Here is a 27,890-nt window from a genome sequence, read left to right as displayed (position 1 = left end):
ACAGACATATTAGTTGCTACATATTTTAACTTGCTTTCTTTAACATGTGGCTCCTCCTATATCTCTCTCATCAGAGGTCATATTGGATGAAGATTAAGGGAACCAAAATGTAAGACATACACTGGCACATCGGATGTGTGTGTGTGTGTGTGTGTGTGTGTGTGTGTGTGTGTGTGTGTGTGTGTTAATTTACCAGTGGGACTAATTCATGTTTAATGCAGGGTCCACATTAAAAAATAGGATAATGAACTGAACATTCTTCTCACTTTATAGAGTCATATATTGCCATCTGATTCCTGTGAGATTGGGAATGAGACCACATGAAACTGTGATATTTTTATACTCATTGACTGAGAGTTCAAATTTTCTATCTTTTAGATAGAAAAGATATGGCTCAATAATGTGTGTGTGTGTGTGTGTGAGAGAGAGAGAGAGAGAGAGGGAGGGACGGAGGGAGGGAGAGAGAGAGAGAGAGAGAGAGAGAGAGAGAGAGAGAGAGAGAGAGAGAGAGAGAAGAAAGAAAGAAAGAAAGAAAGAAAGAAAGAAAGAAAGAAAGAAAGAAAGAAAGAAACACCAACAGCAACAAATTTACCTCAGACCTTTATGTTCCTAACACCAAGAAGTACTCCTTTTTCTCTTTACCTATTTCAATTGAAGCCTTCCCCCTCAGGAGCAGTTTCAGACACTCCACATTATCTGTTAAACAGCAGTAATGCAGAGCCGTGCTGCCTTTACACGTCTGCTTGTCAAGATTGCCACTGCACAGGAGGAGAGAACAAAATTACTTGGCACGTATAGCATAGAAGGTTCTCCAAAGCTTGCTTGGTTCGAGATATTCAGACAGTTGTTTCCATCAAACTTAACATTTACTGAAAGAGTTCTTTCTTAATTCTGAGCAATGAAACTGATATGCAAACAAGTGTTTAGACACAGATGGCCCACCTGTTCTGTACCAAGAAGTCAACTATGTGAAGTGAAGTCCGATCCACCGATCGCACCGCAAGATGAAGGGCAGTTTCATCTTGTTCCTGAAATACCAAAAAAAAAAAAAAAAAAAGTGTTCTAACCAGTGCCAAGCAAAAACATTTTTAAAACTAAGTTTTGAGTCTATGATTTACTGTTGCACCATACAATTTTGGCCATTGTACTTCAATTTAGCTTTCAAAATTATTTGAAAGCCGGATTCAAGAAGGTAACACAAAATTAAGAGGCACCCTCTATTTATTTTACTTTGTGTTACCCTGGGTCTATTTTATAGGATAAACCCCTGGGTCTCAGAAATTTTTGTTTTGCTCTGAAGGATTTTATTAATAGATGTTGCAGGGCAACATCTTTTTTAAAAAAATGCCATCTCTGCTACCTAAATGGCAGAGAACTGACAAGAGTCAAATGATAAATTAAATGGCGATGCTAGAAAGTAGTGTTTTGATTTTGTAAACTAAACAAAAAAGAGACTTCACCAAATCACAACAACACTGTATATGAGAACCTGTTTGGTGTAGTGGTGACAGTGTCTGCCTAGAAACTAGGAGATGGTAAGTTCTAGTCCTCCTTTAGGCATGAAAGCCAGCTGGGAGACTTTGGGCCAATTACTCTCTTTCAGTCTCATCCACCTCACAGAGATAAAAATATAATAAGTAGACATAAGATGAACTGGACAGTTTGGATTGTAAAACAAGAAAACTGATAACTAATTTATGCATTACATAGTAATATGCAAGATCATATGCAATCATATGTGTGGAAAGAGCTTTAAATTGACTGAAAGGGTAGTGGTGCTAGGAAAAGTTGGGAGCCTCTGGTTCAGGACAATTAACACTAACACTAACATTTAATAAATCATAATCCTAAACTATTTATATTATAGATCATTTTAACATTTCAAGATCAGGGCAAACATTAAGGTGGCCAAGATGACTCATGTTCAATCTAGAATACAATCTGCCCTTCAACATTGTTCTATCCCATTCTATAAATGGTCAGAATACTTCAAAGCCTATGCAAAAAATTACTGTGCACTTTCATTCTCATTTCTCCCAAGACAGGATATACACATTTGTGTATCCATCTTCCTGACATAAAACAACTTTTGAAATGTTTTCTACACAGGTTTGTTCATAAAACTGCACCAATGGTTCTTAAAACTCTGGATTAGCTGCATACAATGAAGCTGAAATTTAAAATCAAATGTAATCAACAAAATTCACGCCCAACCCAATGGAGGTATACATGATATCTATGCATTTGGAGAAAGATATAATATGTAATATTATTTCCTATGTTTTACACTGTAATATTAAAAGCTTCCAAATTACTATAGATGAGCTGAATTGCTTAAACACAAATATGGCTATAGTGGACACATTAGAATGGAAAGTTTCAGTTGGATATTACCATTTCAATAATTTAGCTTTATAGGAAAAGACAAAAAACGTTTTTAGATGGTGTTACTCAGCTGTAGTCAAAGAAGACACAGAATCTAAAATATTATTTAGCCAATTAATCTCCTTTCAGTGCAAGAGTAAACAATAGAAAGAAATATCAAGTGCCATTCTTTTCATATATTAATCTGAGACTGATATATATATATCAATTTTCTTACTTCTTTGTAGGGTTTATGTGTGTTTTTCTTCTAGTCAGGTTTTCCCTACGTAACCAAGGTTTTTCTGCAGCACCAGCACTAAGATAGATCTAAGGTAGATAGGCCTCAAGCCTTATATAACCTGGCTAGAGAGAAATACACATAAAACCTACGAAAAAGAAAGAAAAACAAATATTGTACCTTTACAGGGAGGATACATGAGATGAGGGTGTGGCTAACTGATGAGGCCTTATAAAGCCGAAATAGATCTATCTTAATCTCCCAATGGGCAGCAAAGGGTCTGCTGGCTGCCAGAAGGAAAAAAAGCCCAGAAACTAATGAATTGAGATTTCACTGAACTAGGGCTGCATAATATCTTGGTTTACGTAGGTGGAACCTGGCTAGAGAGAAATATATATATATATTCAATCAACACAATATACATTTTTCACACACATCTAAACTGAGTCTCTTAACTCCCTTGCAGTACCTAGGCTGCTTTCCTGCAGGCAGCATTGAATGAGGATTCCCTATGTTTACTTATCAGAGACACAGTTACTGCAGAGGGGAGGGAGTCTCAGAACAATAACTCAGGAAGGTGTCAAAAGTGGTGAGAAGATGTCGAAGAATCTATATCCATTCCATAAAGTTGCATCTTAAAAGTTACAGATGTCATGCTCTTGGTGGATGGAGGGAGACAAATATTTATGATTAGGTTTCAATATATGTTCAGTCCTCTCCTGCAGAAAGTATTTCTGTTATGACCCAGATTGTTGGGGGTAAACTGACTTTATAAACAGCTTAAAGAGGTCTGTAAAGCACTGTGAAGCGGTATATAAGTCTTAGTGCTAGTGCTATCTAATTCTCATCGTTTTTTTAAATGTTTAGTAACAAATGGAAGGACTTTTTCTTTTATTCTTTTGAAAAATTAACACAGAAAGACTGATTGTGAGTTAGGTACGTTTGCAAAATTAGAAACACCTAACACAATAACAGAATAACAGAGTTGGAAGGGATCTTGGAGGTCTTTTAGTCCACCCCCCTGCTCAGGCAGGAAACCTTCAGTCAAATCTCTTCTTAAAAACTTCCAGTGTTGGAGCATCCACAACTTCTGGAGGCAAGTTGTTCCACTGATTAATTATTCTAACTGTCAGGAAATTTTTCCTTAGTTCTAGGTTGGTTCTCTCCTTGATTAGTTTCCATCCGTTGCTTCTTTGCTTCTTTGAATCTAATTTCTACAAATAGAGCATTTGTGTTCAAAACTTGATTAACAGGTTTCTGTACATACATGACCATTTGCTAATGGAATTTTCTCGGTTAGATCCACCCCGTCAGCATACACTTGAACGAGTCCAAAAATGTCTCTTGCTCTGACTGCTTCACAAAGGTTTTGTAGCTTAGTCACATTGTCAGTGTATTTTTTCCTTGCATATTTTCTTTCAATATATTTGGCATTAATATAATCTTTTCTAGCATTCCTGAAATGAGATATGGCATACACTGTAAAATGATGCATGATGAGCAGCTGAAATACTTGTTCTGAAAAATATATAATGATATTCATAACTTTAACAAAAAATGGCTCATGTAAACATCATGACTTTTATTTGCAGCATTGTAATGACCTTTTGCTCCTCTGACACATCTGTGAATATGTTGCAGTTGTGAGCACTGATGTATCCATTGGGAAACAATGATCCAAATATATGGATATAAATGCCTGTAGGTATTCTTCATTTCCCCAGCTACTTGAAACAACTGATAATCAATTCAACAGATATGTTCCCTAAATTATTCAAGGGAGATTTCTAGACTGAATTTAGAAAAAACATTGCTCTAATGCTCTTTTTTACCTGAAGTCTGTTAAATCTTGAAAGTTTAACAGTTGACTGTTAATATGGAATTAACAGAAAATCTGCTACAAATTCAGAATCGCACGGTTGCATGCTAGCAAGGGAATTTTGGGAGCTGAAATCCACACACCTTGAAATTGCAAAGTTTGAAAAACATCGCCCTAAAGTTTCCCATGTGTCCAAAATCTGCTGTAGAAAGCCCCTCAACTCTCCAGAACTGATTTTGAATGTGGAAGGGATGCTGAAGACACTACAATAATAAGGGAAATTCTCTTAGCATAATAGCCCAATTCCAATTGACATGGGCAGAACCCAACAAAAGTCTGCTTCTACAACAGTCTGCTTCTACTCCCCGCCCACATATACAATTTCCTGTGCATGCTCAGACTTTGAAGAAACTTTGTCTGCAAGGTGGCAAAAGTAATTCTGTCAGAAAAAAAATGGACCACAATGATTTTAAGACTGCCAGGTGACCATTTATAGATTCCTACAGGAAAAAAAACCTCCCACCATTCCCCTCTCCTTCACACATCAGAATTTTTCAGCAATTAACAGAATGTTATTTCCAAATTAGTTTTCATACTGCAGCTTAATCCCTATTTTAATATCTTGCATACTGTCTTGGGGAAGAGCTTATTATTTGCTTTCATTTCTACCAGTCACCAACAGTTATTACTACCGGTAGATGTGATAACTACTGTAGTAAATAATTATAGAAATTGCATAGGATTCAAAAGGTTTACATTTTTCTTTAAAATAGTTTTGTGTGTTCAGATTGGTCTAATTCTTGGTTCATCTTTGTATGACTTAAAACAACAGAACCTCTTAAATATCTGAAAACGACCAATTTTCTCTTAGATTTTAAGATCCAGTACAGCCAGAAAATTAAGGGATGCGGTGGCTCAGTGGCTAAGACACTTAGCTTGTCGATCAGTTCAGCGGTTCAAATCCCTAGTGCCGCGTGAGTGAGCTTCCATTACTTGCCGCAGCTTCTGCCAACCTAGCAGTTTGAAAGCACGTAAAAATGCAAGTAGAAAAATAGACCACTTTGGTGGGAAGGTAACAGTGCTCCATGCGCCTTTGGCATTTAGTCATGCCAGCCACATGATCTCGGAGATGTCTTTGGACAGCGCTGGCTCTTCGGCTTAGAAACAGAGATGACCACCACCCCTAGAGCCGGAAACGATTAGCACACATGTGTGGGGGAACCTTTACCTTTAGAGCCAGAAGAACCAATCTCTTTTAAGAGACTGCCCTTGAATCACTAAGTCAGAGCTCATATTAACTCCATTCACACATTACGCCACAACCAACACAGGTGTCACTCTGAACATTCCATCTTTCATACTTACATATCACTACTTGGATTGGGTTTGACTAGTTCATCTGCTGGCAGACAAAATTCCATAATCTCATTAAATCCTGCATTCCCGATATTCTTAGCAAGCTATTAAGATAAATGTCAACAAATCGTGTGAATGAACCCAGTGGCCACTTAAATACAATACTTTCAATTTGAGGCATCAAAAAAACCTGAACATTTCTATTTTGCAGCTGTAAATTTTATTTTACAGGCAATTTTTAAAAATTAGATTAAATAAACTAGATTAAACAGAAGCTCAATATTACCTCTGCAAGTTTACTTGAAAATAACATTGCTATACAGTAGAATTTCAGCATTCTAGACCTCAGTACAAATACCTTTATACACAATGGACCAAGTTCCTTTGCAATTTACATTATTTGCATAATAATAATCACATCATTCCCATCACCCATCTCCTTCCACTTATGACTGTATGACTGTAACTTTGTTGCTTGTATCCTTACGATTTATATTGATATTATTTTCTGATTATTTGTACCCTACGACTATCATTAAGTGTTGTACCTTATGATTCTTGATGAACGTATCTTTTCTTTTATGTACACTGAGAGCGTATGCACCAAGACAAATTCCATGTGTGTCCAATCACACTTGGCCAATAAAAAATTCTATTCTATTCTAATATCATTACAAAACTGAATGACATTCACAAATATAACCTCTATTATTGCAAAGAGGAAAGTCCATCTTCCTGTACCAGACTTTTGTGAGGTATGGACATTCCCTTTCTCCAACTATCTGTTAAAATGACATTTTACTGAAATATGTTTATTTTAATATAATACAGACATTTTAAATATATGGATTAAATCTCAAAGAAGCTGTGTAAATGAATTTTCTCTACAGATAGCCTTCTGTAGCTTTCTTATATCGCAGAAATTCAGTGGATTTACAGGTAGGACAACCACTTTGGTATGTTTTCCTCTCTGATAGAAGGTTGCTATGGGATGAAGCCTACAAAAATAGAAGACACACTTATGCTGATCCTCGCAGGTTTTGTTTTGTTTTTTAATAGAAATACTTTTAATTTACCAGCAATTCAGATGTACCCAGCACATCTAATGTAAGCGACTGCATTCTGGAATAGTGGACACCAAGTTCTCTGTGTATTCCTGAACATTCAATGCAAGTCAAAATGCCCAAATTTGTTGAGAGCCAGGTTGGATCTAGAAGAGAAAAAGATAACAATAGCAATGACTCCACCGTTGAACAGGGTACTGAAACCATCTATTCAAGAGACTTCTAACTCAGTTCTCCTGGCAGCAATTAGGACTGTTTTATTCATAGAAATGAACAATACTGTAAGGGCTATTTCATCACAAAGTACTTGAATTTATACTGCATATAAATACAAAGAAGCTAAATATCAACAAAGGGCCTATGTATAATTAGTTTTCCTGACTGATGCTATTTTTTTGACAGTATTATAATTGAAAGCTTTTCCTTTATAACAGGAACTATCAAATCTGCCCCCCCCAATTCTTAAGCTTAATTTTAATTAAACTCCCAAAAGATTATTTTTCCTAAGTATTCCTTTGTTTCTTTAAAACACTCTTCTTTGCCCTTTTCTTGCAAGTTATCAGAAAACTATTTCGTCCTACAGTATTTGTTTGTTTACTAAATCCTTGAACTGCATACTGGGGATTCAGGCATTGTTTTCACCGCTGTTTCCTGCTTAGACAGAAGAAGGGAAAAGACAGTAATTTTATGAGATTTTAAAGTCACCTTGTGCTCCACAGTCACAACACATGTCATTTCCAGGCATTCTTTGCACATCAGATATTATTTCTTTTGTCAGTTCTTGGACAATGTTGTTTTCTCCCGTGTTATCATCACCTTTGAAGGCATTATTTAAAGCTTCTTCTTTACTATTTTGCAGTACAGATATCCAACTTGAAAAATAAAAACATATATTATGGTGCAAAATGGAACTGACAGTTTCCTACCATCCACACAGAATGAAATTTAAATAAAGACAGAAGGTTTTCAAAGGTTGAGGTTTTCAAAGGTTGAGGCTAACCAAAAAATAACTGAGAGTCAATAAATTGCTTTCAAGTCAATTTTCTAGGGATGGATTAGAAATGCCATAAAAAGAAACTAAGAAATAAGAAATATGTTCGTTATAAAAGCTGGAAATATCTTTGAAATGAGATCAGTTTCAGTTAGTGACAGCTTCATTTAATGAATGAGTTACAAGTCCCAGCTGTGATCACTATATGACCGTGATGGCGAACCTATGGCACACGTGCCACAGGTGGCACGTGGAGCCATATTAGTGGGCACGCCAGCTCAGCTCTGGGGCGCATGTGCGCACCGGCCAGCTGATTATCGGGCCTTCTGGGCCCACCAGAAGTAGGGAAACAGGCTGTTTCCTGCCTCTGGAGGGCCTGGGGCGGGGTGGGGAAGGCCCGTTTTTCTTTCTTACCTGGCTCCAGATCCTCTCTGTGTATCTGGGAAGGGCGAAAACAGCCTTTCCCACTCCCTTGGAGGCCCTACGGAAGCCCTACAGGGCCCATTTCCTGACTCCCGGTGGGACAGGAAGTGACGTTTTTTCCTGTCCCCAGCCTCCAGAGACTCCTAGAGAGGCTCCTACAGACTCCTAGAGAGGTTCTGGAGGCTGGGGACAGCAAAAAATGTCACTTCCTGTCCCACCGAGAGTTGGGAAATGGGCCCTTTCAGCCTCCGTAGGGCCTCCAAGGGAGTGGGAAAGGCTGTTTTCCCCCTTCCCAGATACACAGAGAGGATCTGGAACCAGGTAAGAAAGAAAAACGGGCCTACCAGGCCATCATGTGCCAGGAGCGGGGGGGGGGGGAGGGGGCTGCGCATGCATGCGCATGGGCACGTGCGCACGCGACCCTCCCCCGCCCCCCTCTCCTGGCACGCGATGGCAAAAAGGTTAGCCATCACTGCTATATGAGGACTAACTCTAACATTAATGCAACTTACATTTGACAGTCCTGTTCATCCTCTCCTTGGAAATGATATGTTCTGTCATCTATAATAAAATAATAAAATTTCTCATTGTTCTATGTATTTAATCTTATGACTAAAAACATATGTTATTTATTCAAATTAAACATTTTAATGAACATTTAATTAATTCATTTATTAAAAAGTGAGGTCATTATTGGGGTTTAAATCATGGCCTTATACATTAAACACAGTTAAAATTAACCAGAATCTTCAAGTACAGTAGGGTTAAGCAATCTAGAGGCAATTTTTTCTACTACCATTTCATATATAAGAGCAATATTTTTTTCACCTTGCTCAGCACTAGCTAGAATAAAAAGGGTTAGTATACATTTTACAAATCATTCTCAATAACATATTATTTCTCAATCCTGTTTCCCCTTATATCTGGAATATGAGTATTTAGGGCCTAAGAAGCACTCCCATAATAATACAGGTAGTCCTCTATTTACAACAGTTCACTTAGTGACCGTTCAAAGTTACGACGACACCAAAAAAAGTGACTTTTTCAGATACAACATTTGTAGCATCCCCATGATCATGTGATCAAAATTCAGATGCTTGACAAATAGTTCATACTTATGACCATTGCTGTGTCCCAGGGTCATGTGTGATCACTTTTTGCAACCTGCTGACAAGCGAAGTCAATGGGGAATCCAGAATCACCTAACAACTGGGTTACTAACTTATCAACTGTGGTGATTCATTTAACAACTGTGGCAAGAAAGGTTGTAAAATGGGGCAAAATTCACTCAACAAATGTCTCACCTAAAAACAGAAATGTTGGGCTCAATTGTGGTCGTAAGTCGAGGACTACATGTAGTTATTTGTAACAAATATCTTGCCAGGCATTACTGTGGTCTTCTTAACTAAATGGATATTTGGTTTGATCAGTTATACCAGGGGTTGTCAATCTCAGGCCATGGCCCACTACCAGGCTGTGGCCTATTTGGAACTGGGCCCCATAAGCGGTGGGCTGGTGCACATGCGCAGCTCGACTTGTGCAAGCAGCAGGCCAGCATACATGCACTCAAAGCAGCTCGCACGACCTGGTTCCCTTCCCCCTCCATCTGGGCCAGTAAACTGCCCACCATACTGACCTTTCTTTTCATAAAAGTTCCTTCTAACTCACTTTTAACATTTTTTTTTAAAATCCATTTTTACAGTCAAGCTTGATTGCTAGTGGTTGGTAGTCCCCAATCTTGCAACTAAAGTAATACCAAAAGTCCAGCAAACTAAATACCCATTCCTGCTCAGAAATGCCAATATTATGAACTTGGCAGTTCCATATTAAGCACCTGGGTTGAATAAGTGGAGAACAAAATAAAAAGAATACTGTTTGCACTGTCTATCCTCCACACAAATAAACATAATGTGGATAATGCCTACCAAAAGGAAACTGCGCATCTTTAGTATCCGTTTGGCATTCCAATGGCATTGGAAAAAGTAATTTATGACCACTTTTCACACTGACGACCACTGCGGCATCCCCGGGGTCACATGATCAAAATTTGGATGGTGGGCAACTGTTTCATATTTATGACAGTTGCAGAGTCCTGAGGTCATGCGGTCACCTTTTGTGACTTTCTGACCAACAAACTCAATGGGAAGCCAAATTCACTTAAACAACGATGTTACTAATTTAACAATTGCAGGGATTTCACTTAACAAGTGTGGCAAGAAAGGGGGCAAAACTCATTTAACAAATTTCACACCAACATAAATGTTGGGCTTAATTTTAGTTGTAAATTGAGGATTACCTGTAACTTATAAGGTGTACAATTTAATTGAAAAACAAACTGAAATCTGAATTCAGATTTCAATTGAATTCAAATTGAATTCAGGCCAACGATCAAGTAAGCAATACCCCAATGAAGAATCTGCCAAAGAGCCATCAGTAAACAGTAAACAGCCCAACCAAAGAATCCCTAAGACTGCCCCCATCCACACAGACAAGCAAGACACTAGAATATAAACCGACAGCAAACAGTACTCCTTACTAGCACTGATGATGTTACCTAGTTAGGGTAAACATCTGCAAGAAAAAAGCAAGCTCAGAGAGCACCAAGGACCCCTCATTTCACCGCTGAGCTACAAATATGCTCCTTTACTGAAACTGAAATCTTTTAGGGAGCAACTGTATGTACATCTTGGTCCCAACTCATGCTATCAAGGTTCTAGTGACTAGACCTGGCTGGGGGAGAACTGACGACTCAGGCTCAATCCTAAAAAGATTGAGTGGTTGTGGATATTTGATTGCATGGGGTCTAAGGAGCTTCTACCTTTGGTTTTGGATGGGGCCATGCTTCCCAATTTGAGACTGTTGTGCACTATGAGGATAGTGCATGGATTCACAGCTCTTGCTTGAAGAGCAGGTGGTAGCTGTGGGCAAAAGGGCTTTTGCAGAGTGGGCTTCTAGTGGGCATCTAGTGGGCTTCTAGTGGGCATCTAGTGGGCTTCCTGGACCAGAAGGTCCTCTAGTCATTCATGCCCTTAGTCATCTCACAAACAGATCCCTATAATGCACTCTGCTCTTGATAACCACTCAGTAGGGATGGAAAAAAGATTTCTTGCAAAAGCAAAATATAGTGACTGAACAGCAAGGAAAGGACTCTCAAGTACTAAATAACAGAATTGAGTTAACAGGACCAAATTATATCTTACACTTCATCATTTTTATGAACTATCTTAAAGATAAGTATATAAATCTTATAAATCTTATAAATCTAAATCCTCCATCCATTCCCACCTGAAAAAAGCAGGCGATAGGAGAAGAAGAGACATGTAAATATTGGCAAGCAACAAAGGATCAGAATGTTTGTAGCCAGTGAGGGAAATTTCAGGAACCAAGAGAAACGGGTTGGGATTGGAAGGGAACAATAAATAAGATCAATATTTTAGCTCACTCGGGGAATAAAGGGCCTAAATTGATATAGGTAGTCATTGACTTGGGACCAGTCGTTTAGCAAGTGTTTTAAGTTATGACAGACCCACCCAAAACTACTTATGACGTAGCATAGAAGTTCCGTCATTGTCCCCCCCACGTCATGTGATTTCATTCTGGTTGCTGGGCAACCGGGCCACATTTATGGCCATTTGCAGTGCCCCATGGCCATGTGACTGTGATTTTCAGTGTTTTTTTTTTTTTTTTTTTTGCAAAGATGCTCCATAACGATCAATGGGTTTCCTTAACGACTGTGACATTCCTCAATAATCACCATGAAAAAAGTTGCAAAATCAGATCCAATCACATGGTGAATTACCTTATGACCATCACAATTTATAACTGTAATTGCCAGGCTCAATTACCATCATAACTCGAGGAATACCTGTACTTTTTTTTAAAAAAAAAAATCAAGACATTTCAGAATATCTAGTGATAAGTATATAGCACCTATTAGCACTCCTAAACAAAATATGTCTTTTCTGAGTAGCAGGCAGTTTTTGGGAAAAGACACAGCTCCTTTGGCTTCTAGATATGTGCTAGGTTTATACCTCCACATGCCAGGAAGCACTACACTTGTAATGAGCATCTGTAATGAAGTTATAATGAATGTGGGAAAAGATGTTAGGCATAATCAAACAAGGAGGGAAGGAAATAATTCTAATTCCAAGAGTAAACTCTTGATTTTCAGTTAATAAGATTCAGATGGGTAAGAAAATAAATTGTGGCTAAATCATTTTTTATCCACATTCATCGGAAGCAGGATGACTGCAATGGCTTTATGTTTAACAATGCAAAAAACAAAAACACCTAAGCAATAATCCTAAACAGTTGTAGGATCCACCCTATTGACTAAATATCAGTCCAGAAAAACAATATTAAAAAGAAAGAAAAAAAGTTGCAGTCATTTTCTTTGCCATATCACAAAGGTGTACAAAATAGAATACAGCAAAAAAAAGAAAAAAAGAAAAAAGAGCATTACATGAAGAAAAGGTCATAGGATTGGAAGGACCATAGAAGTTATTTAATCCAACTCCCTTCAGTGAAAGGGCCACTGGATAATTTTCAATGACTATCTACCCTGTCTTTAAAGGCCTGCTAGCAAAGGCAAAACTACCACATCATGTGGCAACATATTCCACTGGATAACAGATCAAACAATTGGGAAGGTAATTCAGATGTGTAACATGGAATTGCTTCCTGGCAGCTTTAGCTTATTGATTTACATCCAATTCAGGACACTAATTTTCTACTTGTAACAAACTAGATGTGGATAAACAACGTCAAATCTAGCTTCATTTGGGGAGTGACAAACAGCAACCAGAGTAAAAACATAAAAAGTAACCAAAGCAAAACCTTTTCTTAAACTTGGTTGTTTTCTTATTATTGGGGAGCTATGGAATAATTACACAGCAGTTATAAAAAAATTAAGAATCTGGAGATAAAGAAAATCAATTCTAACTCATCAAAGGAGTCTATATGCTCATAGTTTAAGTAATATGCCCTTCAAAAATGAATAAAATAGGTCTTTCTCAACAATTTATAAACATGACTCCATAATGTTTCTGATGTCCACATTATATCCGCAGACTACTTACTGAATATCCACTTTGAGTGACCAAATAAGTTTCCTTTCTGACAAAAAATATACAATCTAAAAGCATAGAGATAAAGCAGCACTAAATCAATCAAAATACAGATGAAAACTACAAAAAAATAAACCAGCAGTGTTATGGTGTGCCAGGATTTCATTGCCCATTTTTCTGTCTCCCTGCTCATCTCTATTTCTTTTCCTCCAAAGAAAACTTCAATAATAATTTAACTTCTTATCTCAGTGTATCCTGGCAACAACCATTGTTTCCAAACTTATAATGGGGTCTTGAATTGGGCTTAGATTTGAATTAACCTTAATTATGGCTGTTATATTGAAACCATTCCAATTATGAATAAAGCAAATAGTGAAGCAAAGATTCATGCAGGGAAAAGGAGATAAAAGAATCAGCACATCTCTAACATGTACTCAAATCTTCAAAGTAATCTGCATAGGCTCATGAACAAACCAACATAAACAAACAAAGTATTCGGTAATTCAGAAGTTCGTATTAAGATTTTTTTTAAGCATGTGGTCATTATTTTCATTTTTCTTTGCATTTCTGTATTTTATATTTTGATGAACTAATAAAATTTTAACAAAAAGTGTTTGGTCTACCAAGCAGTTTTAGAATATAATGAAGGTGATACGTAAAAAGTTTCAATAGAACCAAAAATTCATTAATGTTAATCCCAAACCGTATTTTAATTCTAAAAAAGTGAGGATTGTTATAAATACAGTTATGTGTGTGTGAATGTATATAGACAGAAAATGCTGTTTAAATGTTATGATTTCTAGCATCTTATTTACACAAATCAGTAAAATCCAATGAACCATCAGAAAGATACTCTGAATCTCATTTTATTAATCCCTTGCATAATGCATCAGAGTATCTGGGATTCTGTTATTGCAATATGTGGAACTATACAGTTTCTAACAAAATATATAGCTATTAACTGTGAAATTCAAAATACACTCTCTTCTTCTTATGACAATTTCTTTTGACCACATTTTATTTCTCAATTTTGTGGTTTGCCCGTTTGGTTCCCTGCTCTAGTTCTTTGCTGTAGGTAAAACACCCTTTTAAGCTGTAGTGACCTTTCCATTTCCTTTACAAAAGTTGCACTGCATGGACAGATTAGTCTTCTTCCACAGTAACCATGCTTACAACTGTTTTGTGCCAAACAAGCAGCAAGAAATGGGCCGCTGCCGATGAGAACAAATGTTTACCCTCTGAGATCTGTTAATATGCTCTGTCATTTCCTGGTACAAAAGAAGAAATCCTACGCTCAAGAAAAACTACAATGATAGTTATATATAATTTTATCATTTGCCTTTCAAATGTTTTTTTAAAAAATCCTCTGCATTATACTACATGATGACTGAGATTTAATTCTGTAGCAACATCAGGAAAACACAGTTGAATCCAATTTGAAAAATGTATAAAGTTGCATCTCACAGTTAGCGTAGCAATGGTAACAGATAAAAGCAACAGATAGCTTCATTGACACACATGTACAATTATATATGAAAAGACAAATGTTTATGCATGGCAAGATGCAGTAAATATATTCTAACTATATTTGGACTGAAAACGGAATCTCTTGTCAATTCCTTTTCTGAGACAATATGGAAGTAAGTAGAACTAACTAAAATCAGAGTACCTACAAAACTGAACAACAAACCTACGTGATATGAGGTCAAAACATTTTTTCTCTTCTGGATTTGTTTTCACTTGGCAAGTTAACAGATTGAGCTTTGCAGGAGGTCGGTTTGCCTAATTAAAGAAAAACAAAACAAAAAGGAAATCCCTTAGTAAGAGCATATAAAGAATATAGACATTTTCTGTTACCATTGATTCCGAAAGGAAAAATCCTCCTGCAATTAAGTGCACCAAAGTTATGCTTGCAGAAATTAATGAAATATACAGATAGCCAGTGTTTTTGAATAATATATCACAAGTTGAATTACTATTTTAGGGTGGGTTTGGATCAACTTGAAATTTTAAAGTTTTGGTGTGATAATAAAATCATCTTTCTACTTGAGTATTTTTTCAAACGTGGCAAATTATTCTTCTAAGCAACTCATACCGATGTGATTTATATTTTTATGATAAAAAATGGGCAAGTAATTACTTATGGGCAGTTTTCCTGCTGTAAAACTTGACTAATGGATTTTAACTTGTAGAGGAAACATCTGGCTTGTATCTGGTAATAAAATTAATGGTGACCAATTAAAATAGAGCATACTTTTATAAGAGATCTAATAGGACTGGAAAGAAATGCAGGACTCCCTTATGTTTAAACACCACACATTACAATTAACATTTAGTTTTTATATTAATAATAGAAGATCAACAGAATTCAAGACGAAATACTTTGGTAACTGACAGAACAATACAAAATTACATATAAAGCTTAACCATTAAAACAAGACAGAGCAGTTCCATAATATGCACAGCAAGAAAAAATATCCTGTTATTAATTGCAGCCATAGACCTCAAGCAGACATTAGTGGCATTCATAATCAAAGATAAAGTGTATTCCATTGTTAAGAATGTAGCTGATATTGATGAGGAAAAATGGGACAAAAATTATCTTGATGTATTATTTTCTCCTGCTACTATGTAAAGACCTCTTTGTATGCTACTGCAGGTAACGGAATGAACTTAATTCCAAACTCTGCTCCAAAGAAATGAATAAAAGCCAGAAGTTGAATTGAAATGTGGCAACAGGAGATAAAACTGAACCAAGATTTATTTTCCGGGCTAAAAGAAAAAAAGCTTTTAGAAGCCAATGAAGCAACTTTAGCAATGTTATACGATCAGTTTCCAGGGTTTTTAATTATGAGTATGATCTGAAGGGTCTTATTAAAACTGCAGTCAGTGGGCTTAGTGCTGTGCAAACCTACTTCTAAATCAATGCAATGTTATGTTGGCACAGTAAATGGAAAAATTTGTGGACATAAAAAAAATAACAACCTTTTTTTTTTTTTTTTTTTGCACAGCTTTTGTTCCCTTTTTTTCTTCCTGAGAACACAATAATCCTTTTTGGTCCCTTACTACATAAATATATGCTTCCTGGAAATGATGTTCTAATCAGAAAACATTCTTGACCTTAATCTTTAAAAAGATGGATTTTTTTTAATTGATGGAAGGAAGAAAAATAACCAGACCTATTTGTTTCCAAATTAGCAGTGCTAGGAATGCATGTCACTGCTGGTAGAAACTTTATCCATTCTTTTTTTTCATTCTGAAAGGGAGCATACCTTACCAGGAAATATATCAAAATACTCCCACTCATATTTAGCCAGATATATATCTCTACAAGCAAGCACAGCTGCTGCTACTAGCTAACTTGGCATTTATTGAACAAACCAAAAATGGCTTGGGTTTGCACAATATGATCTGCCATAATACCTCACTGGCTGTATTTTACAGCACTCCAAGCCAGGTGAGCAAAGTATGGACTGCATGCAACCTCATGGGGTCATCACCTATGACACAAACTGCCCCTCACCTCTTACAATGTGGTCTTCCTCTACAGCCACACAGTGCTTTGCCTGAGATTACAGTTCTTTCTGCTGCCATTAGTCTTCCTCCCATGTTCCTACAAATCTTTTCTACCTGCTCCTTGCCTCCCCAACAGTTTTCCTGTCTCTCTGTTGCCTCTCTGAATTTATCTTTTTCTCCACTTTCCCATTTGACTTCTCTGATCCTTCATTCTCCCAGTCTTTCTACTTTTTCTCTCTGACCTCCATTTCCTTATTCTATCCTCAATCTCTCCTATCTACCTGTGTTTCCTCGAAAATAAGACTGGGTTTTATTTTCTTTTGGGCCCCAAAATATGCACTAGGGCTTATCTTTGGGAGTTGTCTTATTTTTTCCCCATGTATGGGAGGCCCATTTCTGCTTGCTTGTGGCAGGGCAGGAGGCCAGGATGTGTGGCCCCGCACCAGTTTACCTCAGGGTCCCCGCAGCCAGGTCATCCATGCCCTGAGGTAAGCCAGTGCAGGGTGTGGGGCAGCTCCACTCCCTCCTGCCTTGCCCCGTGGCCGCAGCACCATGAGTAGCCAGCCAGAATGGGCAGGCGGCTAGCTGCGCAGGCTCTTAAATAGGGCTTATTTTGGGGGTAGGGCTTATATTAGGTGCACAAATAAAAACATGCTAGGGATTATTTTTGGGATAGGCTTTATTTTCAGGGAAGGAGGGTACCAGCATCTCTACCTTCTCCAGTTTTTCTTTTTCATTATCCCCAGCACTATATTTCTTTCCAGTGGTGGAATTCAAATTTTTTTACTACCAGTTCTGTGGGCTTGGCTTGGTGGTTGTGGTGTGGCTTGGTGGCCGTGGCAGGGGAATGATACTACAAAATACCCATTCCCTCCCCACTCCAGGGGTAGGATACTGCAAAATCTCCATTCCCACCCCACTCTGGGGCCAGCCAGAGGTGGTATTTGCCGGTTCTCTGAACTACTCAAAATTTCCACTATTCAATCTCCAAAACCTATCATAATCTGCTGAATAGCACCCCTGTTTCTTTCCCTTTGTCTCTCCCTAACACTAACCCTTCCCTATCCAATCTCTGCTTTCTCCTTCTTCTTTCCTTTCTTCGATATCTACTGGAATACTTTTGCTGTCATAAATACAGAACATCTTTTGGGGTCTAGGAAAAGTCACATTCAGCATAAAATAAAGATTTTATATCCACTCACTCTGGATCCTTAATCCTTTCCAGTATGGCAGTCTTTAAAATGATAGAAGCTGAAATCTAATAAAATCACATCATGGCTTTGCATGATGTAGGAACTCACTGATAATGAGCATCTGTCCTTTCCTGTTTGTAAAAGTAATTTGCCTGAATGTTGAAGTGAGTTTTATCGCAAATATGTCAGGTTAATTAATTCAAAATAGAAGCTGTTCCAGATGAGGTAGTGCCTATTTAGAAAATGTATTTGACGGCAGATTTAAAGGGACAGAGTGGATGGGTGGAATAAGATTAAGATGGCAGAAATGCTGCTGTGCCCTATTCCCTTCTTTCCAACCTAGCTCCTCTAAAACAACAACACATACAGCAAGACATTTAATGCAAAATCAGAGGAAGAAGTAAGAAGCCATTTTTCCTGAATAGAACATAACAATGGGAGGCATGAGGATCACTGAAAACCAAATATAAAATGTCAGAAAGAAATGATATTGCACCAGATAGGATTTCATGATTTAAACTTGAAGAACCCAAGGTCTAATTTGATCTAAGCCTCAATCTCAGAACATCTGTAGCAATAATTAACAGAGGCATTCTCAACACAAAATATATTCACTTGAGTAAATTTGAGCTGCGCTGATATTAAAGCAAAATATGCAAGTTATAACACAGCAGAGTATCTTTGGCACTACTGTATGTAGAATAATTGCTGCAAGTGCTTGGAAAGATGGCCTGATTGTTACCTGGATCCTTAAAAGCACAAGCCACCTTTTAAAGAGATTTTTTTGCTACAGCTCACTAAGGCATGATCTGTTATAATATAATTAATTGAGTAAGGCATAATAGCTTGTTGCATATTATGTAAGAGTTCAAGAGCTCTACCCAACATTGTTTAGAAGAGATAAAATAGGTGTTTCAAATCTGTTAGGTTTAAGGCACCCATTTTTGCTCCTCTAACCACCCTAATATGCCAAAGAAAGCCCATTTTCTTGGCCGCTCCCACTCTGGCACCATGCATTCCTCAGATAACAATTTTGCACATTTGTATACACATTAAGCCATTGTTTAGAAGCCATGGTGACTATCTTAGAGCATGGGTAGAATCAGCCAGTATGAAAGAAAAGAACTCACAATTGTAATTTCTTCTTTCTGCAAATTACCATTGCAAGATACCAGTGAAAAACAAGGCATTTGAAAAGTTCTAAAACTCAAAGTAAAAGAAAGTTGGGAATTATATTATAAAGTCAAGTATCAGTTGATCAAGTCAATGGGATTGATACCTATCCAAAAAGGAAAAGGAGCTCTGAGTAGTTAGAGAAAGAAAGCAGCAGCAGTATTGAAAACTGGAAATTGAATAGATGCTTTTAGTATTTCAATTGATTTTAAAATGAAGTGCAAATATAAAATTAAATACATTATTACCGTATTATGAAAATATCATTTGGACATAATAACTAATTATTTCAATTACTTTAATAATTAAAAGGGTACCTAAATGAGATCAGCCAATTTCATGGTGACAAAAATAAGAAATATGACTGACATTCTTTTAATAACTAGTCTCCAAAAGATTGAGTCATCATCTTAACTTTCTTAGAGAATCAGTGATGTAATCTATGGATGGAAAGTAAAGTACAGTACTTTTGTAAGGTACTTTTCTTTACAAATTGAATGTAAAATACAATTAAATCTCAGGAAACAAAACATATCCTACATGTTATCATAAAAAAAATATTCCAATTGAAACACAGATCCTTTGAAACACAGACCTACTACACAGAAGCTGTGCAGGGCTGTAATCCATATCATTTTATCTGGGAGGATGACCCACTGCATTTAAAAGAATTTGCATTCTAATGAGATGCATACAGGAATGCTACAAATGATAGAAACTAGTTTTGTAGCAGCTTGGAAGAAAACAGTAGTTCATACTTCAGATAAACTTCCAAATAAGGGCTTATAGGTGTAGAAAGGAAGTACGGTGTTGTGTGCTTTTGCCTGCAGCTGTCCTTCCAATTTCCTATTTAGCACAATCTCTAAGTGCTGTTCTGTCCATTTGAACAATTTATGGCATTCTCCTCCAAACCAGTTACTCTTAATTAAAGATTTCTTCCATGCCTTTGGCAAGAAGTGGTTGGCCGCTGACTATTTCCGGGAAGTTTTTTCAACTACCATACTAGATCCAGTCCTCCTTAGCTTTCTGGGGATCAGCCAGGCGCTAGTACTTGCTGTGACTACTCCTTAATTATAGTTTGACAATCTAATCTGCTGTCCTACCCACTAAACAGGATGAGAGGGAGAAGCCAAATATGAAAAAAAAAGGAGATGTATGTTCAAATTTCCGTATGTTCATAATCCTTTAAAAATGAACTACTACCTTAGTAACACACCTGAATAGAAAAGAAAATCATTTTGAAAAGAAAAACGATCAAATGGCTTACTATTCCTTTAATGTCAAAAACTAAGAAGGAACACTCAGCACAAAATGAAATGTTATTTCATTACAATACAGTCCTTGGTTAACAACAGTAATTGGGACACAAGTTGCCATCATTAAGTGATGTGGTCATAAAGTGCAACATCATGTGATCATATCAGTTCATGACGACAATCCTGGCAGTCCCTGTTACCATCCTTAAGCAAGGTTCCTGGGTCATTAATCAAGGGCATCCTCATGTCTTTCTGTTGGCTTCCAACAACCCAAGTCAGTAAGGAAGCAGACAGGATGTTACAAGCCCGGAAAGCTTGCAAACAGGCCGGCAGGCAAGTAAGTGGCTGCCAGGTGGGGAAGAGTGTGTGATGGTGTGTAAGTATAGTGTGAAGATAGAGAGACTTGAAGTGGCTGAAGCCAACTGTGGGAGGGCATGAGAGTTTGCATGAGGGGCCAACTACCACGCAGCACAGCACAAGTGCATCAAGACTTGGGGCAGTTGTTCTCAATTATTACTATTAATTTTTTATCAATTGTAAGTTCTCCTAAGATAATTTTATTTAAATGATTTTTTTTTACAATTATAAAGTATATATTCTATTATTGGGTGCATGAGGTAGCCTTATTTGGTTGTTAGGATTTCACTGTTTTTTTCTTTTTATAAAATGAGCATAGGATGTCTTGTGAAAACATTTGTATCAGGGAGGTCTTTGCATAGATATTGAACCTTGCAAAACCATGGTAGAACCAAATCTGCAAAAAGTTACACATATAAAGAATTCAGTGCAGATGTTCACAGCAAATGCATGGCTGAGCCTTCTAAAATAACATCATTATTGCTTGTATGAATTCAACACTTTTTGCAAAACTACTGTTATCAGTTCTTCTAATATGTTTCTGAAGAAGAGGAAATTGGAACAAATATGCTACTTTGAATGAAACTTTATCAAAATATTTGATCTTAACATTGCATTTCTGTTCACATAAAGTCTGAGTATTCACAATCAACAGTTATTTATGCTTTATATTAGGCAAAGTAACTGACAGCATAACAACAAATAGACCTTGCTTTCAGAAACCTCTGATCATGAATGATCTCATTAGTATCGTAACAGATGTACAGAAAGAACTAAATGTACTTTTTTTACAATTTATAAATAAGTAAATACAAACTCCCAAATGAAAAAGTCCATCAACTATGAAACCAGAAAATACAGGAACCAGAACCTAAAAATCAGCTCTTGTTCTTCATCAAATAAAGCACCTCCATTTCCTCAATCTGACTTTCTGATACCATAATAATAATATTCTATCTTTCCCATGATCATGCTTGAAAAGTTGTTCAGCAGATTTCTCTTTCATCCTTGGTGCTGGACATGTACAATGCACATGAACTAATGATTTAAAAATGTAACAGTCATAGAGTATCAAAGACATTTTTCTACAGAATTAAGACTTCACTCTTTTGTATCTACATAAAGCATGCAATTATTTTTAGAATTCCTCATCAAGCATAGTAGGAAAACATGAGCAAATTCCGTATCAATGGTATTGAATTCTCTAATCATCTGCTCTGGAAAAAATCTGGGAAATACTAGACGTACAAAAATAATTGCAGATTAATATGGCTTTTTTATATAAGCAACCATCTGTATGCATAGAATGCTGTAAACAAATACTTACTGTACCATGGGAAATAGTAAGGAAGCCATTTTTAACAATGCACTTTCTCTTCTGCCACACCTTCCTGATCCTGTTTTGTTAAAAAATAAAAAGAGACAGAGTGATCTATATTGCAAATTAATTTGAGCTATTGGAGAAATCCCAATTTTTATTTTTATTTTTAAATTCAAAATACTGCAGCATTACTGTACATACCCATCACTTTTCTTATAGAGGCTGCCATCTCTTTCAGTGCCATGCTCCTTATTTCCCTGAGGTTGGTGTAAACTGTACGTTGTACTTTGACGGAGTTGAGAATCCTACAAAAGGAGTAGTGGTTAGAGATTATTGTGGGTTGGTAATTAGTTTTATTATTTAATAAATATGTCTGCCGTCCATCCTGCCCCAAGGCTAATCCAATCATTTCAGAATCATTTCTTCCTAACCTCATTATTCATATCTGAATATGAAATATGAATTGCTAAGTTTACTAAGGATATATAATGAACAATTCAAGTCCCAAACATAATCATCATCTAAATACATCCTTGGCTGTAAATGTGATGGGGAGATAATCCCACAAAAATTTGAAAAACCATATTTGCAATGCTAAAGCCTCTTTCAATTATATGAGACTAGTATATAGACTTAACAATTACTGGCAATTCATCTTTGTCTCATTTAGAGAGCAAGTTTAAAAAAGAAACTACATGAATGTTTAACACTTCAGATTAGTATACTATCGAACTGGTTTGGCTGACTTTCATTCTCCTAAACAAAATAATTTCAGCAACTAATTCTCTGGAAATGCTATGCTGCAAGTGTACTGTATACATTTTGCAACGAGACTAGAGATTCATAAAATTGTAAGCCGCCTTTTGCTCACAAGAAACAAGAGATTCATCCTTCATAAACAACCATTAGTCTGAATATTTCAAGCAGTAAATACACAGCAAAAACAATATAAAGCATTTCTGTTAATCTTTATACAAGCAAATGTCTCTACATAATAAAACACCAAACACAAGAAAACTCCAACAATGACAAAAACCAAGCCTGTGGATTTCGATACAGAAAATAATTTTCAACAAAGTGGGCTTCAGTGCAGCATACTCCCATTCAGAAATGTAATTACTTATGAAATTTCTATCTCAATGAATAACTCTGGGTGGCGATCAGAATTAAAACAGAATAAAAACAATAACAAACATTATAAAAATTAAAAATACAGGCAAGCTGAGAAAAACAACCCAAATCACTAACATAACAAAAAAGAGGGTCCCTATATACACTTGGGGCCCTTGTAGAAAACCAGGCCTTTGAGGCCTTACAGAAGACCAACAGGGTCTGGGCCATTCTGATTTCCAGAAGGAGAATGTTCCATAAAAACAGCGCTACAGTAGACAAGGCACACGTCTTCTAAGCTCTGCTGACTGGCATTCTTTGGCCAACAGAACCTAAAGCATGTCTATCCTACCTGACCAGATCAGACAGATAAAAACAATGGGGGGGGGGGAGAATGGTCCCTCTGGTAAATCCTATTATGATTTATGTTGATATTTATGATTTACAATTTATTAAAAAATATTATAATTAATTTATAAAAAAATCATAAATTAAATCCTATTAAATTTTTTAATGTCAAAAAATCCTATTATGATTTAGGTTGATTGCGTATTTACTACCCTATGACTATCACTGAGTGTTGTATCTTATGATTTATGATGATTGTATTTTATGATCATGATTTATCACTTGTTGCTTATATGAACAATGACAGCGTATGCATCAGAGACAAATTCCTTGTGTGTCCAATCACGCTTGGCGAATAAAGAATCTGTTGCAATATTTTCAGGATCAGACTCAATAAATCTAGTAAGAGTTAAAGGTTTAAATATTTCTCCTTTTATTTACATTAGGCATTCTATATTCACTGAATATTCACAGATAGAAGCAGGGAAAAGGGTGCATACAGCTCCTTATATATACAATGGGTGGAGCTAGGTGTGGGAGTGGTGAATTATGAATACATTAAGAAGTGAAGAATAAATTAACCCGATACCCCGTTCATATACTATTTACACATTAGAGAATAAGGCATTTACATGTGACAGAATCATTTTCTATTTTGTATTCTGTTCTGTTCTAAAGAGCTTTCAAGGTGACCACCAGCACTTGGAGTTGCACCTGGAACCACACAGACAACCAATGCATCTCATGGAGTAGTGATGTTACACATGGTGAGTAACTGGCAGTATTTACGACCTATGCTGTGGTATTCTGCACCAGTTGAAGATTCTAAATGCTCTTTGAGGGCAGTCCTATTAGAGGGGGTTGAAGAAATTCAGACAATAGGTCACGTGGGCATGAGGTATGAGTGACAGTGAGCAGGGCCTCCTGGTACAGGAATTGGGTACAAATGGCACATAGCCCAAAGGTATGCAAAGGCCCTTCTAGCCACCTACACTTCAAGGTACTTGCCCTTTAGGTAGAAGCTATCAGTCCAGGAGTATCCCCATATTCTGCATTGGGTCTGTCTAAAGCATTGTCACCTATCTAAAACCAAAAATGGAAGTTTCTTGGCACCAGAAGGTCTAAACACCCAAAGCCACTCAGTTTTGCTTGGGTTGAGGTGAAGCCTGTTGCATCCCATCCAGGACTTCACAGCCTCCAAACACCGGGAAGGGCATCCATGGCATCATTCAGGGGACTTGGAGTGGAGATATAAAGCTGAGTATCATCAACATATTTGTGATATCACGCCCCAAACCATTGGAAAAACCTTACTCAGTGGCCTCATAAACAGCAAGGGAGAAAGGACCGAGCCAAGCAGCCCAGCACAAAGTAGAGGGTTCTGACTGGGCCTCTCCTGCCCTATCAACACTAACTAGAACCAGTTCCAGAGGAAAGAAGAGAGCCAATACAACACTGTGCTGCCCACCCCCAACTCTTAGAGCCAGTCCAAAAATGTACCATGACCAATGGTATGGGAAACTGCTGCAATGTCAGACGAGTAAGGATGCAAATACTACCCCCATTCTCTTCCCACCAGAGGTCGTCTAACAGTGTGACCAATGCCATCTCTTTCCCATATTCTTGTCTGAAACCCAATTGAAAGGGGCCTAGATAATTCCCAAGCTACCTTAGACCCCAACTCCATAGAAAGTAAGTTGACATCCCCCAAGACCATAAGCCTGGGGAATTCTAAAACCAACCTGGCCATGGATTCAGGGAGATCCAGCAAGGAGGTTCTTATGCAGCAGGGCAGCTGGTACAATTGCAACATTCCCTATGGATTCCTACAGCCCAACTTAATAAATAAGATCTTGCACCCAGTAACCTATGGGGCAGTACCCCAAGAGGTCTCCCAAGAATCTAAAATGACCATCAAGAATTGATTCCATGTATCCTCCCATGCTGGCCTTCCAGTTACTGGCAACCATCAATATTCCATGCTATTATGTAGGCTCAGTCCTCATTAGTGTTTGTCTTTTTTTTTTTGTCTTTGGGTGGTATTTCTGGAATTCTGCTAATATGAATATGATTTATGTTATTTTGGCTACAGAAGTGCTAGTATAAAAAGAACTGAAACTACTACTAGTAGCCTGTATAAACTTTCGACCTGTGTCCAACTGATCTATGTTAAATAACTAAATGTATGATCTCACAAAATGCAAAACAGAAGAAATTATTGACATGCTGGTCACTTAAGAAAAAATACAAGTTTCTTAACAATACGTGACAATCATGCAAAGTATTTTTTATAAAAAAATATTTAAAAGACTTACTCTCCTAGACTTCGGTCACAAAAGGCAAATGCATTTTAGGAAGAAAAGTAGATCAGTTGCAATGCAAAAACACATGTAGCACAGAGCATAGCAGAAGACTACATAACAGGACATTGTATATATACAGTTTTGAAAGCATACTTTTCTTTACTTGCTCAGGTTTCAAAGTTGTGCATCCCAAACTACCACTAAACAGATACCACTGAACAGGAAGTCCTCAACTTACAACCATTTGTTTACTAATGGTTCAAAGCTACAACAGCACTGAAAAAAGTGACTTACACGCACTTACAATTGTCGCAGCATCCCCACAATCACCTGATCAAAATTTGGACGCTTAGCAACCACCATGTATTTATGATGGCTGCAATGTCCTAAGGACATGTGCTCACCATCTTTCAGCAAGCAAATCTATGGGGGAAGCCAGATTCACTTAACATGATTTGCTTAAAAACAGTAGTTAAAGACTTCCGGTTTGCTTCTCGTAGCCACCAGATGGTCCCTCGGGACCGCCAGCCCCTTCGCCTGTAAAGAGCCGCCTTTACAACGGAAAGGCGGCTCGAAAAACTCCATTTCCAGGAGGAAATGTGAGATAGAGCAGGTGAGTGTAGGTAGAGCCTTCCGCGTAGCTCCCAGAGTTTTTTTTTACTCTTGGGGGCGAGCGGATGAGGCTCCCTATATCACTCGCCGTTTGCTCCGGGCGTTGGGAGACCTCTGCTTTTTTGCAGAGCAAGGCTACGAAAACAAGCTTTTCAAGATAACTAACAGATTAAGTAAAGAGGATGAGATTTGGACCTGGATCTGTGACCCTAAACTGCAAGTATTTATACTTATTTTGCAAAGGATATTGAACAAAGTAAAAAAGAACTTTTAAAATGGCGACTGCCGAAATTTGAGCAGGGAAGCTGAAAAGGGAAAGTCCTTCCGTTTCTTATTAAGCCACAAAGTAGCGGAATAAATACTCTTAGCTACAATTGAAGAAAAAGCTCCACTTTTGTGTTTTGTGTTTTCTCCTTCCTGGAGACTTGATTTGATATTGATCTCGTTTGGAAAGAAGCTTTGCTTTTTTTTTCTTTTCTTTTTAAAAGTTTGCCTGTGTGGAAATATGGCGTTTAGGCTTACAAAGCCGGACAAACAAGCGGGGGGGGGGATTCCCCCATCCACAAACTATATGAACAAGTTCTTAACTTACAGTCTCAGAAAACTGATTTTAATATAATTGAATTTCTTCTGGAGGATTGTGAGAAGGGATGAGATTATGAATCAGAACTTTGAGAAATTTAAGCAGGAAACTAAAGAATTGGTGCAATTAAAGTTTGATATTTTGCATCGAAAGATTATAAAAATGGCTAATGGTTTCTCAGAATTTATCACCAGGTTGGATACAAATATTAATCTATTAGAGTCTAAAATGGAGGAAATTGAGGACAATTTGGAAAATAAAATAGAAAAAATTGAAAATTATTTGATAAACATTCAAGATAATAGTTTAGAAGAAAAACCAAAAATGGAAGTTGATCCAAAGATTTGTAATGTAGAAAATATACAACAACGGATTGAAAAGGAAGTTTTAATGATGCAATATAATTTTACTGAATACGCGATTAGATTGAGAGGATTACAGGAAAATAACAGAGATGACTTAAGGAAAATATCTTCTGAAGTTCTGGCTGGGATTTTAAAGGTTCAACCTGAGGAGGTATTTTGTAGGATCGATAGAGTCTATAGAATAAACTCCTGGATTGCAAAGCAAAGGCAATTGCCTAGAGATGTGGTGATTTACTTTACAGATAAAGAAATAAGAAATAATATTGTGCAGAAATCTTTTAAGTCTACTTTGCAACTGTTTGGAAGAAAGATTTGGATATATAAAGAATCACCGCCTAAGATGTTATTGGAAAGAAAGAAATTTGGTTTTCTGGTGGCTGAGCTTAAAAAAAGAAATATCTTATTCAGATGGAATGCTCCAGTTGGTATAAT

General features: G+C 37.1%; 1 protein-coding gene across 1 annotated transcript in view; it reads right to left on the bottom strand.

The window, feature by feature from the left end:
- Positions 1 to 27,890, bottom strand: part of ASAP2 (ArfGAP with SH3 domain, ankyrin repeat and PH domain 2) — a 100,874-nt gene that overhangs the window by 17,730 nt on the left and 55,254 nt on the right. Inside the window, exons 10-19 of the mRNA XM_070932978.1 lie at positions 22,339 to 22,442; positions 22,144 to 22,213; positions 15,016 to 15,103; positions 8,768 to 8,816; positions 7,547 to 7,713; positions 6,854 to 6,987; positions 5,787 to 5,881; positions 3,870 to 4,059; positions 943 to 1,028; positions 643 to 758 (exon numbers count right to left, since the gene is read on the bottom strand). Coding sequence (XP_070789079.1) covers positions 643 to 758; positions 943 to 1,028; positions 3,870 to 4,059; positions 5,787 to 5,881; positions 6,854 to 6,987; positions 7,547 to 7,713; positions 8,768 to 8,816; positions 15,016 to 15,103; positions 22,144 to 22,213; positions 22,339 to 22,442 — 1,099 coding nt within the window. The remainder of the gene's footprint in view (positions 1 to 642; positions 759 to 942; positions 1,029 to 3,869; positions 4,060 to 5,786; positions 5,882 to 6,853; positions 6,988 to 7,546; positions 7,714 to 8,767; positions 8,817 to 15,015; positions 15,104 to 22,143; positions 22,214 to 22,338; positions 22,443 to 27,890) is intronic.

Source organism: Pituophis catenifer, unplaced genomic scaffold, assembly GCF_029215685.1.
Source record: "Pituophis catenifer annectens isolate HBS135680 unplaced genomic scaffold, rPitCat1.0.hap2 SCAF_1, whole genome shotgun sequence".
Taxonomy (NCBI): Eukaryota; Metazoa; Chordata; class Lepidosauria; order Squamata; family Colubridae; genus Pituophis; species Pituophis catenifer.
Note: the sequence above shows the minus strand (reverse complement) of the source record. Positions and strands in the feature narration are given on the sequence as shown.